The 20,756-nt window shown below is 44.4% G+C and overlaps 1 protein-coding gene across 5 annotated transcripts in view; it reads right to left on the bottom strand.

The window, feature by feature from the left end:
• The window catches only part of CEP128 (centrosomal protein 128), a 178,141-nt gene extending 162,276 nt beyond the window's left edge, over positions 1-15,865 (bottom strand). For 3 of the 5 annotated variants that reach the window (XM_033141762.1, XM_033141778.1, XM_033141787.1), the window contains exons 1-7: positions 15,661-15,864; positions 10,520-10,666; positions 9,196-9,282; positions 7,749-7,872; positions 7,397-7,515; positions 7,096-7,185; positions 5,421-5,498 (exon numbers count right to left, since the gene is read on the bottom strand). In XM_033141762.1, coding sequence (XP_032997653.1) covers positions 5,421-5,498; positions 7,096-7,185; positions 7,397-7,515; positions 7,749-7,872; positions 9,196-9,282; positions 10,520-10,660 — 639 coding nt within the window. In that variant the 5' untranslated portion in view covers positions 10,661-10,666; positions 15,661-15,864. Of the gene's footprint in view, positions 1-5,420; positions 5,499-7,093; positions 7,186-7,396; positions 7,516-7,748; positions 7,873-9,195; positions 9,283-10,519; positions 10,667-15,660 lie in introns of all 5 variants that reach the window. The other 2 variants (XM_033141773.1, XM_033141769.1) reach the window with 2 other exon arrangements.
• Between the last annotated feature and the right edge of the window lie 4,891 nt (positions 15,866-20,756).

Raw genomic sequence — 20,756 nt, 5'->3', positions numbered from 1 at the left:
GGAGAATGTTAGCCGCTTTGAGACTCCTTCGGATAGTGATAAAGCGGGATATCAAATCCAAACTCTTCTATAAAACAGCTTCCTATTTTCCTAATCATAATAATAATCATAATCATAATAAATTGCATTTATCTTTAACAGCACACAAACAGTAAACGGTAAAGAAAAAAGAAAAACAAGCCTCTTCAAGAACGGTTGAAGGAGTTGGGGATGTTTAGCCTGGAAAAGAGGAGACAGAGGAGATATGACAGTCATCTTCAAATATCTCAAGGGAAGAGGGAGCATGCTTGTTTCCTCCTGCTCTGGAGGGTAGGACTCGAGGCAATGGCTCCAGGTTACAAGTAAGGAGATTCTAACTAAGAAGAACTTTGTGACAGTTAAGAGCTGTTCAGCAGTGGAATGGACTCCCTCAGGAGGTGGTGGCCTCTCCTTCATTGAAGGTTTTTAAGGAGAGGTTGGATGGCCATCTGTCATGGATGCTTTAGTTGAGATTCCTACATTGTAGGGGGTTGAACTAGATGACCCTCGAGATTCCTTCTAACTCTACAATTCGATGATTCTATGAAATGGGACCTGCAACAAAATGCTGGAACGTAGACTGACCCTGTTTGGGGTTTCAGCCACCTATGCCCTCTTTCTGGACAATCCATTCTCCCCTCCACTGTTTTTTGCTCTCCTCTCCCCACCCCAGCTTCCCAACAAACACTCAGCATCCTGTAGTCGCTAAGCATGTTTCATTCTCATTGGGCTCTTTTCAGTCCTCCCCTCCTTAGTTTCTTTCCACAAAAAAATAAAGGTTTTTATGCACTTCTGCAAAGCCTGAGGGCTGCCCCCCCCCCGCCCCCACCCCGCACAAGCTTGCCAATGCTTCCCCTGCTCTGCATGGATCCTCTGGCATGCGTACACAAAATCGGCCAACTTCATCAAGAATAATTAATCACTGTAACGTAACAAGTACAAACAAACAAACAGAGCTGTGTGCCACAAAATTGTTCTTTGTTCTTTTTGCCTTGGCAGCTCCAGATCAGTTTTAATTACTATGTTGACAGTACTTGCCTGCATGCTAACATCATACTGCATTGTACTGTAAATTTGTAGAAATAATGAAGACTTCCAGTTGGCACAAGTGTCCCTCATCTCAGCACTTTCCGAAACTTCCTGAATTTCTTCTTCGGAAATGGAATAAGCCTTCTGTTATAAATTATTGCAAATGATAATAATATTTAAAAAAAAAATCTATAGAAGGCAAGAGGCTGGGTTTGGGGGAAGAGACATTTACCAGTATTTTTAAAAGATGCATTCAGGGACACAGAAGTTGCCTGATACAGAGTGAGACCATTTGGTCCATCTGTCTCTGTCTCTTATCTACAGAGGCCTCTCCCAGTCCTAACTGAAGATGCCAGGGACTGAAGCTTAGGAAATTTTGTATGCAAAGGATGTGCTCTACTAGTAAGAGGGCCAGCCAGCTGCCTAAATAGGGAACTCATAAGAAGGACATGAGCGCAACAACACTCACCCACTTCTGATCCCCAGCAAGTAGCATTCAGAGGCCTACTACCTCCAATAGCAAAGGTCCGTAAGGCTGAGGCCTGCTAAGTTAAAGACTTTTTTTTGTTAAAAAAAAACAAACCAACAACTATTGCCTCACCTGTATCACATGCAAACACACATTTTCACAACTCCCTTTGACTTATGTAACTCTTTTATTATTATTTGCAAAGCCAACAGGGAATGATAATGTTGTGAGGTTTTGATGTCAGTATTTAATTTTACACACAGCGGTTCCCCCATTAAACAAGTAATAATCTGAAGACATGTCACTCCATGATGTTTTCTCATTTGCAGATTGTGCCGCAATGCGGGGGGTTGAGTTTAACCCTGAGGCTTTCCATGGGTTGTCTTTCAATGCAACTCTCAAAAACTCAGCCTTTCCGACTGAGATTTGTTTTGATTTTAGGGCTTGTGAACAATGAAAAGCTTTTAAATGTCTTTTTTTTAAGATTGCGTTTTGATTATCTTTATTCTATAGATGCACATAATTTTTAAAAGTGCATACTGATATCACAGCAAAAATGGTCTATGGGCTGGAATGGGTGGCCATTACTATTTGGGTTAAATAAATGAATTAGGGTTGTAGTTATGGGTTGTTTTTATAGCCTTTCGGTCACATCTGATGTCAGGAGTAAGTCACAAGTTGGAAAAGTTTAATTTTGAGATTTTATTTTTGGACAATAGTCCAGAGAAGCCAAAATATAGTCTGTCTTCTGTTTAACACACTAAATTTTTCATCATATAGCCCACTATCTGACACTGAGAAGCAACTGAGGCAACATTCCATATACTGTACAGTGATACCTGTTTACAAAAAGTCCTGTAATAAATAATAATAAATAATAATAATAATAATAATACCACCTTTATTGTCATTGTACATCCTGTGTACAATGAAATTAAACGAGCCTCCCTCCCCCACCCCCAAACACTAAATCTCTTATCGAACAACACACCACCTTGCAAGTCAATTTTGCTATGTTATTTTTCGTTCAACAGCCCAACAGCCCACGGATAGAAGCTATTTTTTAGCCTGTTGGTACGGCTGAGTATACTTCTATATCTCCTGCCCGAGGGTAGAAGATTAAAGAGGTGATGGCTGGGGTGTGAGTCACCCCTGAGAATTTCTCTCGCTCTCCTAAGGCAACGATCCCTTGTGATGTCATCTAGCATACTCAAGGGACAGCCCATGATATCGTGTGCTGTATTCACCACCCTCTGTAGAGACTTTCTGTCCATGGCTGTCAGGCCAGCATACCACACTGTGATACAATATGAAAGGACACTTTCTATTGTGGACCGGTAAAAGGAGTTCATCAGTTGTTGGTTAGCATTATTCTTTCACAAGACCGTGAGGAAATGTAGTCTCTGTTGGGCCTTTCTGACCACCTGAGTTATGTTGATTTTCCAAGTGAGGTCCTCACTAAGGTAAACTCCCAGGAATTTAAAGAACTGTTTACGAACTATTAGGTTTACGAACTCCGCAAAACCGGAAGTAGTGTTCCGGTTTGCGAACTTTACTTCGGTCTACGTACAGAAGCCAAATGGTGGAAGGGCACCGGCGGTAGGAGGCATCATTAGGGAAAGCATGCCTCAGTTTAAGAACAGATTTAGTTTAAGAACAGACTTCAGGAACGGATTAAGTTCATAAACCAAGGTACCACTGTATAAAATACTGTCTTTCCTCACCCCACTTAATCTGTCAACACATATCCTTCCAGATCTTTACAAAAGGGTAGAGGTATCACCTTGAAGGATTAAATTAGGTACTGTCTTTGTTTGCAGCCTATGACTGTGGTAAGATTTCTAGACATGATTGTTGTCAGTAATATGTAATTTCCTCTGAAAAAACCAACACCTACAACATTTAAAGATACACAGGCAAAAACATGTAATACAAAATGAGTAAAACAACTTGACAAATGCAACGGATTCTATGTGCAATAAAAAGCCAAGGGGATGAAAATGAAGGAGTGCTTGATTCCATGACAACACTTTTTATTAAGTTGGTATGCTGCTGCCATAACTTCCTCCACAAATCCTCAAGAATAGGGAAAACTGAAGTATGTTTTCCCAAATATTTTAACTAAGGATAAAAGTTGTCATCGCTGTCTTCTTCAAGGACAAATCCACAGCCGTCCTTGTTAGTTGGGTTGTCGCAATATTGCATGTTACATATTGCTGCCCATGTCAAACCATTCTTTACTGAGGTACATCCGAGCACTGCGTAAGACTGCTTATAACCAGCAGGAGAGTTGTATAGTGGGTCACCACAAATAAATATATCCAAGACTTATTGTTGGGTAGGAGGCCAGGGTTTAAGCCTCCATTGGCTGCATGCTCTCCTCTCAGGAGGGAATAGGATCGCGCAGCCAAGGCACAGAATTTAATCCCCGCTCATCCGCTGACTCTCCTCCTGTGAGCCCTTTGCAAGCAAGGAGCATCCATCGGGGCATTGTTTAATACAGCTGCAGTAAAACATGTCATTTGTCCCTCGGGGGGGGGGGGAGTCCATTCTGTTGAATTCGAGCGGCTGACCAGGAGAAGCTGAAAGGCTTAAGGACGTCAGGGACATTGGAAAGAGCTCCCGCTCTCGTGCTAATAGCGCCAGTGCTATTGCTGAAAACATGGGCCTCTGAGCAAGAGGGCATCACATCAAGAAAGAAAGCAACAAAATAAACAGGAGAGGAGGAGTCCATCATTCAAAACATAGGAAGCTGCTTTACATGGAGTCAAACCATTGTGTCCACCTAGCTCAATGTTATCTACACTGCCTGGCAGCAGCTCTCAGGAGTTTCAGACAGGGGACATTCCCACATCTACCTGTAGGTGCCGGGGATTGAACCCGGAACCTTCTACAGATGCCCTGCTAGTGAGCAACAGTCCTCCCAACTATACTAATATCCTCTCATGAGTTTATGTAGGGCTAGATAGCCCTTTTGGTGGGATTTTTGGCAATGCTCCTTTTCCAATGCCTGCTACTTGCTGTACTGTATTTCTCTGCCCGTCCTCCAAACCACCCACCCCCAGCCTTGCTCCCACCATTGCAGGGGGTTGGACTAAATGACCCTTGGATCCCTTCCAACTCTGCAGTTCTATGATTCTATTTCTTCCTTCTTTCCTCAAGACCTAGGAACACCCAAAATTTTCCTACCTCCTGCACACCAGCTTGTAAACTGCAAGTCTCTTGTTGTGGGGTTTTTTATTTATATGCATTTATCACACGTCATCTCTGGTACTAGTATTTAGCAGTGAAGGCAAAGTCTCTTGTGTCCTTAAGTACATCTATATGCTGTTTTTCCATTCTTGTCTTACGGAGAGCTGGTGTAGTCCAATGGATAAGAGGATGAGCTGTGAACCAGGAAGCCCCTGGCTTGCACCTCTTTTTTGCCATAAACCCACTAGCTGGCTTTAGGCAAGCCATTCCCTCTCAGGCTCAACACCACCCCCCTGCAATATGCAATATGGGGGATAATGATACTGACTTGACTTACAACAACACCGTAAGGTAAGGTTTGCAATGCACGAGAAGCACTTGAAACACTGGAAAGGGTTATCCCAATGTGAAGGGCTGCTACTTTTATCCACCTTCTTCAACTGTCCATGAGTCAAACTCCAGTTGTGCAGGAGATTAATGTTTTGACTGACCCAGTTTAGACAATCCAAACTTGACAGTCTTAATATTATATACAGAAGAGAAGAGGGCAAGCAAGTTAACAAGCTCAGACTTTGTCTGGCTCTAGGGGTGCTTTAACATGCCATCGTTTGCAATATGGTTTACAAACTGCACAGAGTATTGCAAAGCAGCCCTACAGGAAGCCACCTCCATCCCACCCCACAACAAAATGCCAATTTTTCAAGGCACTCACCGTATCCTGTCTTTGGGATTCGTTCAGTTTGTCAGACAAGTCTTCCAGCATCCTTTTTGTTTCTGCATCAGTTCTTCGTGCAAAAGAAAGCATGAAAACAAAACAAAAACCATTTCTAAATATATCATGCAAATGATTCTTTTAACATTGTTCAAGTGATGTTACTTCAGGACACAGCCCTTCTGGCTAAGAAGGAACTCTCGCATAGCAAGAGTTTATAACACAACTGAGTTATAAACAAAAAAAGGGGCATGGCTTTGTTCAGTATTACTAGTCATGAACTTATTTTCCAGCAAACAAAAGACAGTTGCTTTTTTTAAAGTCAACAAAACAATGCAGAACTCAATTTATTAATGTTATGCAGACACCATTACCCTTAATAGGGAGAGTCTAATTGCTAGGGGGGAGCAGGGCGGGGCAAACAGGTGAGCCAACAAGCCTGATGTTCTCATGTCAGACATCTTGCTTGAATAGATGCCTATGAACATAGAGCCAAGTGTGCATAATTCTGATGTGCAAAATCTGATCTGCAGTTCTGAGGTTTCCTGCCATCTAGACTAAGCCCAGTTTGAATGTGACATCCAACATGGGGACATGAGGCATGTTGGCAAATCCCACTCCCCACGCTGTGCCTATAAAACATAACATGTGCATAAAACCTGTCACTATAGCATATGCACCCCTCTAAGCAAACAGAGGGACACGGGTGGCGCTGTGGGTTAAACCACAGAGCCTAGGGCTTGCCGATCAGAAGGTTGGTGGTTCGAATCCCCTCGATGGGGTGAGCTCCCGTTGCTCGGTCCCTGCTCCTGCCCACCTAGCAGTTTGAAAGCACGTCAAAGTGCAAGTAGATAAAAAGATACCGCTCCAGCGGGAAGGTAAACGGCATTTCTGTGCGTTGCTCTGGTTCGCCAGAAGCTTAGTCATGCTAGCCACATGACCCGGAAGCTGTACGCCGGCTCCCTTGGCCAGTAAAGCGAGATGAGCGCCGCAACCCCAGAGTTGTCCGCTACTGGACCTAATGGTCAGGAGTCCCTTTACCTTTAAGCAAACAGAATCTGTTCTATTTTGTTGCCTGTTGAGTGTGTGTGTGTGTGTGTGTGTGTGTGTGTGTGTATATATATATATATATATATATATATATATATATATATATATATATATAAACTTTATATGTCTTTACCACTTTTTGTGTAAAGAGAAAGGAGAAACTCACAGCTGGCCACACAGAGTGAAGTAATCCCCTATTTTTTTATTTCTCCAAATTAGAAAGTAAGCCTCTATTCAAAAGTGAATTTCAGTTAATAAGGTGGGCACAACCCCACTCTGTATAGGTTCTCCCCACAAGGACAATGTCTGCATAGGGTACCTGTCATTCTTTGCATGCAGAAGCTGCCAACCCCTTGTAATCATGGCAAAGTGAGTTCTTCAACTGCAATTCCTACATGATAAGTGTTCACACTTTTTCGTACATGATAAAAATGTTTCATGCAAAGGAGTCCTAGAAGTGGATTCTCAAATCAACTAGTTATTACCCAACAAGCACCACCCAGTGAATTCACCAAGCAGTGAAAATCTACTAGGAATCTGTAGTCTGGAGGAGGGCCAGTGCTCTGAGTGGAAAGTCTATTTTCTACATTATTTTGTCAAGCACAGTCACACTTTGTCCATACCGATTTCTTCTTGAAAGCTCTCTGTTGAGGTCGTCTCCCAAACGAACTTGTTCACTGCTAAGATCTCTGAGTGACTGGTGTAAAGAGTGCAGCTGCAGTAGGAAAGCACAGAGTTTAAAACCATGCATTTAGATAGGTTTCTTTGCCTCAAAATCATTGCACACACACATAGACACGAGACATTTGTGCAAACTACTTTTACAGCGGCCTGGTTTGCACGTCACAGTAAGCCAAACTATGGCTTACTGGGACTGCACAAATGTGCTTGGTGTCCCTTACCTTCTGTTAAGGATGGCTACTTACCTGATCTGGATTATCTCCACGGTCAAGAAACCGGACAGCAGACCTAGACCGCCGCCGCCGAGTACCCAGGGTGTCACTATAATCTCTGAGGGGAGAGGTAGGCTGGAAATGACGACCTTCTTCACAAGATAAAAAGAAAGGCGAATTAGCATAACCTTCTTAAGAAATATGCATAAACACAGTTTACATTGTGATAGAAGATTCAGATAACTATATTTTAAGTGAACTCAAGCAGTCCACCTCCCCACACTCATGCATACATGACACCTTTCAGCCTACTAGCTTATTAAGTTACTGAACAGCATTTTTTAAAATCTAGTGTTTGGATACACCAGAGCTAAATGAAACATACCTGGGGCTCCACCATCCAGGTCACTTGGATATAAGCTTGAAAGAGATGCACTTCTTACTCCAGAATTTCTCAATAACCGTTGGCTCCTTAGTTGACCTATAGACTGCTCCAGTGTTTCTTTAAGCTGCATTAAAACGGCAGCTCATTAGGTGGGGACAGCAAGAGACTTTGTATGAGAACAGATACAATAACTAGCTGAATAGCTATCTGACACCTGTGGGGTTGGGGGGAGGAATAGATATGACTTCTAAAAAAAAGCATGCAGTTGTGGCCCCACATGACACAAACACACATTGGCTGAAATGCTTAGCATAATGGAGTGTCACCATGGAAGAGGTGTTTCTGAAATGTTCAAGTCCTATCTGGGAGAGTTGTACCCTGTGCAGAGAAGGATATGCTCCATGAACATTTGAATTTGCTCCAAATGCTGAATGAGACCTGTAATTCATATACTTTTCATCTGCTCACATTAGCAGCACTGTTAGTTTTTCTAACTCAGTTGCAACAAGATGTTGAGTTGTTATGTTTATTAGATCTAGCTAGGAGATAATGTTCTAGACACAAACGTAGGTTTGTGATTTGGTGGACCAAGTCCATTTTTTTGAGATGAGTTTCTTTCTAAGAAACAAAATACAAGCAAACAAGGCAAAAATACTTTAATGATATATTTTAAATTGTTGCAACCTGCCCTGGGACCTTACAGTGAAGGACAGGTACAAAACTGAATTGTTAATTAATTAATTACATTAGGGCAGGGAGAGGGAAGCTGTTTCCGCCCAAGGGCCACATTCCCTTCTTGGCAGTCTTCTGAGGGCCACATGCCAGCAGTAGGCAGGTCCAGAGGAAAAAGCAGGCAGAGCAACATGTTCAAAATTCCCCTGGGAAAAGGTGGTTAGTTTCTACACACACTCAGGCACTCCTTTTTCTCCTCCAAGAAGACAAGCAAGAGGCATTATCAGAGTTCAACGACACATTCCAGCCAGGCAAAAACACCTGGGGGTCTGAAGCAGGAGAAGTGAGCAGTTCGGCCTGAGGAGAGCTCCAAGGACTAGCTGGAGAAACTCACAAGGCCTGAGGTTTCCCACACTTTCTGTGCAGTCTGAGATGGAACCTTGCTGAACACAAGGTGGGGATGAAAGAAAGGCTCTAGGTGCAGCATAGCAGGCTTCAGATGAAAAGAAAAGGTTGTGCGCTGTCAGAAACATTGTAAAGAATAGCATTTCTCAGCTTGGAACAGAAGACGTCAAAAAGAGAACAAATCTGCCACGCAGCCTGGCAGACCACAGCCTTCCTCCACCACCCACACCTAACAGAGTGAAGCAGAGCAAAGTTGGCTACAGTTCCAGCCCACCATCACAAGATACTGGGGAGCAAATAGGAAGATACATCCAGCAAAATGTTTAGGGGCATAAGCTGGCAAGTTTAGATTCTACCAACAGCAGCTCACATTTGCAATTGCTTCTGCCTGTTCGTTGTTATATTCTCGATACTGGCCCAGCATCTGGTCCACATGTTTCAGGTTCCGATTGGTATCCTTAAGGTAAACATGGGAAAAGAAAACATCATTAAAAGAAAAACCTCAACCACAAACACTACCCCCCCCCCGTAAACCTGTGCCACTTCTCCTACTCTGCTTAATGCCAAATGAGGCACCTCAGTGTTTGAAAATGCTGAACAGAGGCTTCATATCCTTCATGAACACAGGCAACAGTGTGAAGACAGCTCTTATTGAGGATGGATGTGGATAACCCAACCATGTGGGTCTGTGAGGGATGACAGGAAGGGAATGTGCACTCCAGATGAAAGACCACATGCAATTCCTGCAGCAGGTTTCTGATCCAACAATCATGGCTAAGAACAAGCTCGCATTATGATAGCATATATACATATGGTATATATATATGTGTGTGTGTGTGCATTCAACACTGAACAAAAGTGAACATTCCACCAGCACAAGGATTTCTCCTTGCTACCTAGCACAACAGGGTCTCCCCCCCTCTTCTTCCCTCCACATGCCCCGTAAATCTGTTCTAGGGTTCCCACCACAGCAGACTTAGGGGTGGGGTGCAGGGGGAGCGGGGAAAGCCTGTCGCACTAGCCCAAGATTTAGATGACTATCACCCATATTTTTAAAAAAGTGGGGGAGAAAGTCACAGTGCTCACAAGGCACTATGTGTAGAATATTAGGTACAGCATCACTTCATCTCAAAATTGTTAATATACAGCGAAGGTCAGCTAAGGAATGGTGCAGAAATATGGTATAGTATCAATAGCCTTACTCGCTGATTCTACGCATACTGTACATTCTGGCGTATAAGACTACTTTTTAATCCAGGAAAATCATCTCAAAAGTCGGGGGTCGTCTTATACGCCGGGTGGAGAATCTGTGGTCGAGTATATCTCAAACGCTATATTTTAAATGGAAAAGTGGGGAGTCGTCTTATATGCCCAGTCGTCTTATACACCGGAAAATACAGTATATATTTTTTCTCAAATAATGGAACTTATTAGCAGGTAACTGTGCTTCTGGACTGTAGCCCAGATGATTTTGTGCCAATGCAACATGGCATTTAAACAGCTAACAGAAATAACCGCAGTAATTTCTCTGGTTTATTCCAAAACATGCTCCAAACTTTTTAAAGTGTCTAGCAATATTTCTCACAGATACATCACTGCAAGATATGTGACACAGTGGATGGATCTGAAGCCCTTTCTTTTCTTTGCACAAGAAACATAAAACATGCTTTGAAAAATGTAGTGCTGTTACCAACCTGTAATGTGCTTGCTAAAGTATGGATCTTCTCTGTAACATCTTCAGCACCACCATGATTTCGGACTCTGGTTGCCCTTATAGGACCACGCCTCCCAATTCTACGATGGAAGTTGTCAGATTCGCTGGATGAATCGGCCATTGGTATCTTCAGGAACAAAACAACAACAGCCCATGAAATTTATTTATTTCAATTTCGTATTAGCTACTTTTCAGAGCCAAGTGAGAAATAAAACAGTAGAACCATTTGTGGAGTATGTAGGACTGAACGAATAACAGGCATATGAAATGTCCCAAAATATCATATTTTGGCATTATACCAAAAAAAACCAAAAGCCTAGATGAGGATAAGCAGATTGGGGGTGCTTGACTTCCATTGGCCCCCAATAAATGCTATAGAACAAAGTAAACAGTAAACTTTAACCCAAGACAATAGTTGAGAAGGAGCAAGATATGTGACCTTCTATCATACATAATACACACACACTGAGGCCCCTACAATATTTTTATTTCTATGTTATAAGAGTTTACATGCCTCTTTTCTACTTTCACATATTTCATAGCAATTGACAGCATAGGACAATGAAATCCACCCGACCAATAAGCATCTGTAAAAAGGGAATACTTATTCCTAAAACAGAAAAAAGAACAGTAAAGAAGTAGTCAACATCTACCCCGTACAGTATTCACGAAAACCCTTTTGGATAAAAATGTTTCACCCTGGCACCTGCCTTACGCTTTCTGGGAAGACTCCATAGACATCGTGCCATCACTAATAAGGATCTCTTCCCAGTTACCATTCTCCAAAGCCCTGAAGGTAAGAGCATCTGAAGGAGCACCTTCACCTCCTTATCTCACCCTGCAGGTGTGTAGATCTCTATAAAAATGATGTAACCATATGGGTAATAGCAAGAGAACAATCAATCCCTATACATTTTTGTTGGGAACTCTGGTACTATCCTATTTTCTGCTCCTGGTCTGTCATGTTATGACCTCGATCTCTGGTAGCATGTAGGATTCATCTCTATCCATTGTGTATTTTTTATGGCAAAGGGGGAAAGCTCTCACTTACGGCTTCCAGACTTTCCTCCGGGACAGTTTTCTGGTGCTTCTTCTTTGATTTTAGCTTTGCCAAATTCAGAACTTAAACAACTGTCCTAGCATGAATGCTGAACTTAAAACCATTGCCCTGACATGTAACCAGTCTGTGCCAGATGCTTAAGATCATGTACTGTGACATTATTATGGAGCAAGCAGACGCACAGCCAGTCCTGAGTATTTTCTCACTGGTGCAACCAACCTTGCAGCTGCGCCATGTATTCAAGCTTCTAAAAACTGCTATTTTTAGAACAGCAATCCCAACAGCAAAAGCTCAGTTCTAAAGAGAAGCCACTTTCTTACAGAGCGAAAAGAAAGGCTTGTTTAATAGTCACTGCCAAGGGCAGCATTGAAAAGAGAAGAAGGACAAAGTAGTTGGCTGAATGGGATACATTCATCCCAAAATTAAGACAATTTTCTACTATGTATTTATATGGATCTTATACATACCTCAGTAAGTTACTAAGTGGAAACTATTTTTATGGCTTACTTTTTGCAAAAAGCAACTCTTGCATCCTAATAGATCCACGGATCCTTAGCATTCTTCTATTTCCAATAGTCCTCAAAAGCTCACAAGTTAATTTTAGTTAGCAGAACTTTGAAAGATGAGTGACCTAAGGCAACACCTTTCAGAGATATGCTAAAAAGTGATAAAACAACACAGTGATAGAAATTGTATGCAAGAAGTTAGGAGTCTTCTACACTAGTTTTACTTAAAACACACACTTGTGGTGGCAAACCCAACGACTTTAAAACAGTGTTTTTAACAGTTGGGGGAAGGTCTTTTTAAAAACTGTGCTTGCCTCATTCCTCAAACATGCACACATATGCAGTTATTATTTAAAATAATTTCTAGGTTGCTTAATATTTTTTTAAACCCTGAGTGGTATACAAAACTAACATTAAAAAGCCAGTATAATAAAAAAAAGTAAAACAGCATCATAAAAACAGGAACAAGTTCCTCCCAGGCAAAAGAACACTGGTTGCTCTGATCAGCCGTTTTCTAACTTATCTCATTAAGAAACACTTTTCACATTGACGTAGCTATGAAAATCTATCACAGAACCTCTGCACACCGAACGCTTTCAATTCCAGAACCCATCTTTAGCACAACCATGCACTTAGAAACCTTTTTCTTAATTTTAAACATATATTTGTCTAGTGGTAGTGCTGCTGTTGTGACCCACCTTAGATCAGGCTCTTAGATCAGCTGAAGACCAATGATAACAGGCCTTAGAACTGAAGGCATACTCTGCTCACCCGCTGTTGCTTCCTTGGTTAGTTGTTTCAATCTTAAACTGTCATGTGAACATCTAAAACACACCCAACCATCCTCACACTTGTAAATTCAGGGGAAGATCAGTACTGAAGCCGGAAAGCTATAGTTTTGGGAAATACTATTACTGATCTTCTCACTGAGGGACCTCTGGTAAAGCTTCCAAGGAGCTCCACAATGCTGCAGACACAGTATCTGCCCTGATGAAGCTGTACTGAGCTACATATACAAACAGAATAAAGAAAACAGGGCTTATATCAGAAACACGGCACATATTTTTCAGCCTTCTGCCTGAGGAACAGTGATGAAACAGTTGAACAAGCCACAACTTCTCTACCCTGAAATTAACAGGAAGAGGAAGCTGAGTCAAAAGGAGATATTGGTGACAATTGTGACATTTTAGCTTTTGCTTAACCCACTCTGAATTAAGTCAATGTAGTTGAACAGAACAGAACCACTGAAAAAATAGGGAGAAAGGAAAAAGAGATCAGAGTTTTTGACAACGCCACAGCATGGCAACCCGTTTGTAGTCCATATTGCACTATGTTGCGATTAAATTACAAACAGCTCAAAAATGTTAAGCCCAGCTGTGGTCACTAGAAACTTTCTATGCTGTCACAGAGGAACTGCTGAAAAGGGATGTGATGAAACAACTAGAATACAGTACTATTCTTAGCCTTTCATACAGGCAGAGAAGATTGTCCAGTATCAGAAATCCGCCACTTTGTTGATCAAGCCTTATTTTATTCTACTTCATGCGAAACAGGGTTTCCCTTTATTACCAAACCTTGCCTCAATTCAAGGGCAATTCTACACACTTCATTTTTTTTATTTCCTTTTAAGGGCAGAGACCTGTTCCTCACAAACATCACAGACTTCCATATGGAGAGAGGATGTGCTACAGACAGGTGACAGGGAAGCACAGCAACTACCACAGAGAGCTACTACACAATCCCACCCCAACATCATATTGCAAAAGTACATGCCATGCTGATTTTCTTATATATAAATAAAGTGCATCGTATAAACTGCTTAAATTGTTCTTCAGGTTTGAAATCCCTATTTCCCAATTCCTATGCCTCCTTGAAACATAAGCCAGAGAAAAATAATTGGCCGCTGTCATCTCAAGTCGCTAAACCTCAGATGTGCAGCATCAAGCTGCAAGTCCCACTGTGTTCAGTCGGGCAGATCCCTAACTATGGGTATACGGAATTGCAACCCTCCTTGGAAACAGACCTTAACAGGGCTTACTAGTAGGGGAAAGAGGTAGTAGGGCATCTGCTTTGCACGCAGAAGGTCCGAGGTTCAATTCCTGACATCTCTGAACAGGGCTGGGAGAAACTGAAACCCCGGAGAGCCATCACAGAGCAAACAATACTGAACTAGATCAGTGTTTTTCAACCTTTTTTGGGCAAAGGCACACTTGTTTCATGAAAAAAAATCACTAGGCACACCACCATTAGAAAATGTTAAAAAATTTAACTCCGTGCCTATAAAGTAATTTTTCAATTTTTCCCACGGCACACCAGGCAACATCTCGCGGCACACTAGTGGTTTTCAACCACAGAACAGTGGTTGAAAAACACTGAACTAGATGACTGCTCAGACCCCCCCCCCAAAAAAGGTGCTTTGTTAGGATTGGCCCGTTCCCACATTCCATCAGGCCTATGGGTCAAGGCTACAAGGCCTGGAGTGAGGAAGAAAACAGACTTCACGCCAAATGAAGTCAAACATGTTAAAACAGCACCACACTTCTGTGCTGCAATGACTAATAATATAATAATAACAATAATTTATTTTTTATACCCCACCCATCTGGCTGGGGTTACCCAGCTACTCTGGGTGGCTCCCAACATATTAAAAACACGATAAAACATCAAACATTAAAACCTTCCCTAAACAGGGCTGCCTTCAGATGTCTTCTAAAAGTCAGATACTTGTTTATTTCCTGGATGTCTGATGGGAGGGCATTCCTCAGGGCGGGTGCCACCACTGAGAAAGCCCTCTGCCTGATTCCTTGTAATCTCACTTCTTGGAGTGAGGGAACCCCCAGCAGCCCCTCGGAGCTGGACCTCAGTGTCCAGGCTGAACGGTGGGGGTGGAGACGTTCCTTCAGGTATACTGCTCCAAGGCCGTTTAGGGCTTTAAAGGTCAGCACCAACACTTTGAATTGTGCTTGGAAACGCACTGGGAGCCAATGTAAGTCTTTCAGGACAGGTGTTATATGGTCCCAGCGGCCACTCCCAGTCACCAGTCTAGCTGCCGCATTCTGGATTAGTTGTAGTTTCTAGATCACCTTCAAAGGTAGCCCCACATAGAGCGCATTGCAGTAGTCCAAGCGGGAGATAACCAGAGCATGCACCACTCTTGTGAGAAAGTCCACGGGCAGGTAGGTTCTCAGCCTGCGCAGCAGATGCAGCTGTTAGACAGCTGTGCTAAGAAAAGGGATCACTATTTTCTTTTTGCCCAGAATAGGATCTTGCCGCGCTTGGAAGACACAGAGGACTAGAAACTTAACCGTAGCTGTCACCTTCAGTTTTCAGCCACCTCAAATGGCAGGCAATGCTTATTTTTCATGCACAGACTCTGCGACCCTTTTCGAAAGTGCCACAATAGTCGTTAACAGGAGAGGCCCCCCTGAAACTTTTCAGCCACCCCCAGACCTGCACCCCACTGTCACCATGGGCAGCCAGGCACTGGATCCCACACCCATCGGCCCACCCCCGGGTTCCCAGCACCCCACACCCGCCCAGACAGATCTCTCTCACCGGGCTCCCGTTCTTCGGTCCTGGGATCAGCCCTCCCGCCCTGCGTCCCGTCTCAGGGCCGAGGCATGGCTCTCGGACGCCTCCAGCTCCAACCGCCCGGCACCTGGCCGGCTCCTCCACCCACCCTGCCGCTATGGCAACTTAAACTAGCCGCCCTGCCACCGGGCGAAGAGCGGCCTCTCAGGGCGCCAGGGCCCCCGCGGCGCTCGGCATCATGGGGGTCGTAGTTCGCAGCGCCGCCGGCCGCCTCGGCTGTGGAGGGCAGAAGGGACTACGCTTCCCATGATGCCCCGCGTCGGAGCTTCTCCTGGGAACGGCCCGCGGCGCTTCACGCCCGCCACCAGGGAAACTAGCGTAGCCGCGCGGCGGCGGCGGCGCGGCGGCAGGCCGCGCCCACTTCTTAAAGGTGCAGGCGCTTCAATTACAATGGAAGAGGCCAGCGAGCAAGCAAATGGGTCGATGGGTGTGATTTGAGTTTGGAAGCAGCACACGCAGGCAATTGTTGCTCGCCGCCCCAAGCTCTGAGCAGTGCGAGATTCCAGGGGTTTCGGTTTCCGTGGAATGAGGGACAGCAGAGTCTGTCACAGTACTCAATATGGTTTACTTTGTTGTTGTTGTTGTTGTTCAGTCGTGTCCGACTCTTCGTGACCCCATGGACCAGAGCACGCCAGGCATGCCTATCCTTCACTGCCTCTCGCAGTTTGGCCAAACTCATGTTAGTAGCTTCGAGAACACTGTCCAACCATCTCATCCTCTGTCGTCCCCTTCTCCTTGTGCCCTCCATCTTTCCCAACATCAAAGTCTTTTCTCAAAGTCTCTTCTCATGAGGTGGCCAAAGTACTGGAGCCTCAACTTCAGGATCTGTCCTTCCAGTGAGCACTCAGGGCTGATTTCTTCAAGGATGGATAAGTTTGATCTTTTTGCAGTCCGTGGGACTCTCAAGAGTCTCCTCCAGCACCATAATTCAAAAGCATCAATTCTTCGGCGATCAGCCTTCTTTATGGTCCAGCTCTCACTTCCATACATTACTACTGGGAAAACCATAGCTTTAACTATACGGACCTTTGTCGGCAAGGTGATGTCTGCTTTTTAAGATGCTGTCTAGGTTTGTCATTGCTTTCCTCCCAAGAAGCAGGCGTCTTTTAATTTCGTGACTGCTGTCACCATCTGCAGTGATCATGGAGCCCAAGAAAGTACCGGTAAAATCTCTTACTGCCTCCATTTCTTCCCCTTCTATTTGCCAGGAGGTGATGGGACCAGTGCCCATGATCTTAGTTTTTTTGATGTTGAGCTTCAGACCATATTTTGCGCTCTCCTCTTTCACCCTCATTAAAAGGTTCTTTAATTCCTCCTCACTTTCTGCCATCAAGGTTGTGTCATCAGCATATCTGAGGTTGTTGATATTTCTTCCGGCAATCTTAATTCCGCCTTGGGATTCATCCAGTCCAGCCTTTCGCATGATGAATTCTGCATATAAGTTAAATAAGCAGGAAGACAATATACAGCCTTGTTGTACTCCTTTCCCAATTTTGAACCAATCAGTTGTTCCATATCCAGTTCTAACTGTAGCTTCTTGTCCCACATAGAGATTTCTCAGGAGACAAATGAGGTGATCCGACACTCCCATTTCTTTAAGAACTTGCCATAGTTTGCTGGGGTTGACACAGTCAAATGCTTTTGCATAGTCAATGAAGTAGAAGTAGATGTTTTTCTGGAACTCTCTAGCTTTCTCCATAATCCAGCACATGTTTGCAATTTGGTCTCTGGTTCCTCTGCCCCTTCGAAATCCAGCTTGCACTTTGGGAGTTCTCGGTCCACATACTGCTTAAGCCTGCCTTGTAGAATTTTAAGCATAGCCTTGCTAGCGTGTGAAATGGTTTACTTTACTGGCACATATACACAACCTGAGCCTATGATGGAGGGGCTCACGACACCAATACCCCAGAAGGGCTTTCTTCTCCCATTGCCACAGCTTTGGGTTCAAACAAAAATCTAGAATGGCTCTCACTCTCAGGCTTCTCTGCCTGCTTCTAGCCCCACCAGACACTTGCCCTAGCCTTTGACTTTCTCACTGCAGCCAGGGGGGGGGGCACCCATTTGCCCTCTGGCACAAAGCAATTTCCTTTCTTATACTAACCACCCATGCATTATAGCTCTTGCCTGGCTAATTCAACAATGGGACCCGCCATTAGATTTTAACCCTTGCTGCATCCAGGAATTAGAAGGGACTCAGGAATCATATAGCCTAATCTCTCTCCCCCAAACTCACAATATAAAGACTGTAGTGCGGCAACATTATAACAACACAAACACAATGCTGTGTAGTGGAGGAGGCCTCTTGTGAAGTTGTCATTCCGCCTGCTCCTGAAGACACATCTGTTTAGGCAAGCATTCCTCCGAATGACTCGTGATGTTACTGTTTTAACTGTGTTTTAATGGTTACGCTTTAAAATTGTTTTATTGCGGATTTCAGTTAAGGACATTCTAATGTTGTATATTTTAATTATGGGCTGATTTTATAGTTGTGTGAACCACTTAGAAGCCATTTTGGCATACTGTATATGCAATATAATAATTATAGCGCCAAAAAGGCCCAATTATTTTCAGACATCAATCGCATGAATGCCTCTTGCCAAAGAATTTTCTCTACATCCAGGTGCAACTTTCATGTATTTTATTTATCGTATCCCACCTTTCCTCCAAGGAACTCAATGTAGCATACATAGTTTTCCACCTCCTCATTTAATCCTCACAACGATCCTATGAAGGAAGTCAGGCTGAGAGGCAGTGACTGGCCCAAAGTTGCCCAGTGAGCTTCATGACAATGTGGGGATTTGAACTCTGGTCTCCTGGGTCCTAGTTCTCACATTCTAACCTCTATGCCAGGAGTCATCAAACTTTTTCAGCAGGGGGCCAGTCCACTGTCCCTCAGACCTTGTGGGGGTCCGGACTATATTTTTTTTGGGGGGGGGGGTGAACGAATTCCTATGCCCCACAAATAACCCAGAGATGCATTTTAAATAAAAGGACACATTCTACTCATGTAAAAACACACTGATTTTAGGACCGTCCACGGGCCGGATTTAGAAGGCGATTGGGCTGGATCCAGCCCCCATACCCATGCTCTAGGTCCAACTGGTTCACAACAGAGAAACATCAGCAGGCTTAACTTCCTGCACAGGGAGGCGGAGAACCAGGTGATAGGGGAAACATAATGGGAGTGTCCCAGAAGAGGCACTGAACAAGAAATCTCCACATTGCAAGATTTGTTGCCAGGTGTAAGGTTTTCAGTGGCTGCTCATGAGTAACCAGGCTGACTCCGAGGCTTCTAAAACTAGGTTTCTTTATTGTGCAAATATATACAGTGCAGCTAATAAAAAGACACCCAGCTCATCCTTCGGTAGAGTTCGGGAATGGCCCCATCCGGTTCTTTGCCCAGCATAAAAGGCACGGGATGCAGAACCCCCGCCTACCCCCTCTGCATCTTTCCCCACTGCGCAAGTGGGGAGACGGAAGAGGGGCTTCCCCTCCAGCCTCTGCTTGGTGCTCAGGCTCTCTTTCCCTGTCAGAGCCCTGACTCCTACTTCCCCGCTCCCATCTCTCCCTCCCCACTGGAGGGATCACTGCCTTCCTCACTGGATGAAGATGAATTGCTCAGCAGCTGAGGCGGGGGCTCGCGATACCCATAAAGCCCTGACAACTCCTTGCCTTCCAGCGAGGGCAGCCCCCTGACACCAGGCCTCACTTCTCTCTGAAGGATTTCACTTCTAAAAAGAGCGAAGATGAGCTGGAAGGAAGATGCACTGTATTGTTAGCGCTGAAAGATACTTATAGGTCTTAACCAGCTGCTCCCTTGACAATTACTTTATCCTTCATGTAAGTTCATTGAAAGTTGAAGAGGTTGAATGGGAAGAGCAAGATGAATGGCCAAAACTGTTGAAGCCTTCCCTTGAGTGAAAACGCCTGCAGGAAATTGCAATTGTGCCTTGCCGCCCCCATGGCCTGCTTTGCCGCCCCTACCAATCGGCATCAACGCTAGCAGCAGTGGTGGGAAGGCCCTCAGGAGTGCTGCCTTAGGGACTTCCGCCACCTGAGGCAGTGGCTTCTGCTCACCCCTAAGGGTTCTGCTGTGGTTTCTCGCGAGTAAAGAGGCTCGACTCAGGTCCCGTATATTTACAGGTTTTATTGTGCAGATATGTACAGTGCAGAGCTCAAAAGTCCATGGCCAGCTTAGTCACTTTCAGATCCTGGAAGTGGTGCTTTTCGGGAGCGCCACCAACGTAAGAACTTGGGCACCGCCACTCTTCTCCTACCCTCCTTATGTTTGATACCCCTACGTAATTGGGGCGACGGAACTTGTCTGTGCCCGCTGAGTGGGTGTTGGGTCTCTGGAACATCCCCCAGCCCCCTCTCCGCTGGGCTGGTTTCCTGCCTGTCGCTCCCGCTGGAGATTCCCCTGCTATCCCAGCGGTGCTGGGGCTCTCTATCCCCTGACAGCCCCTGCACCGCCCCACTGGGTGCTGCCTGTTCCCTGGCATCAGCCCCGTTTATTGTTATTTGAACGTTTTTGGCCAGCACAAGTACTCTGGCATGTGGAAAGGCCAGATATAAACTACTCTCTGATCAATCATTAACAAACAACAACCCTTCTAGGCGGGTCGGTGGCGCTGCCATACCCTCCAACATTTCTCCAATGAAATTTTTTGTTGTTCAGTCGTTCAGTCGTGTCCAGCTCTTCGTGACCCCATGAACCACAGCATGCCAGGCACGCCTATCCTTCACTGCCTCTCGCAGTTTGGCCAAACTCATGTTAGTAGCTTCGAGAACACTGTCCAACCATCTCATCCTCTGTCATCCCCTTCTCCTTGTGCCCTCCATCTTTCCCAACATCAGGGTATTTTCTAGGGAGTCTTCTCTTCTCATGAGGTGGCCAAAGTACTGGAGCCTCAACTTCAGGATCTGGCCTTCTAGTGAGCACTCAGGGCTGATTTCTTTGAGAATGGATAGGTTTGATCTTCTTGCAGTCCATGGGACTCTCAAGAGTCTCCTCCAGCACCATAATTCAAAAGCATCAATTCAAAAGCATCAATGAAATT

Source organism: Lacerta agilis, chromosome 1 (genome assembly GCF_009819535.1).
Source record: "Lacerta agilis isolate rLacAgi1 chromosome 1, rLacAgi1.pri, whole genome shotgun sequence".
NCBI classification, from domain to species: Eukaryota; Metazoa; Chordata; class Lepidosauria; order Squamata; family Lacertidae; genus Lacerta; species Lacerta agilis.
The sequence above is the reverse complement of the archived record's forward strand: the minus strand, read 5'-3'. Positions and strand labels throughout refer to the sequence as shown.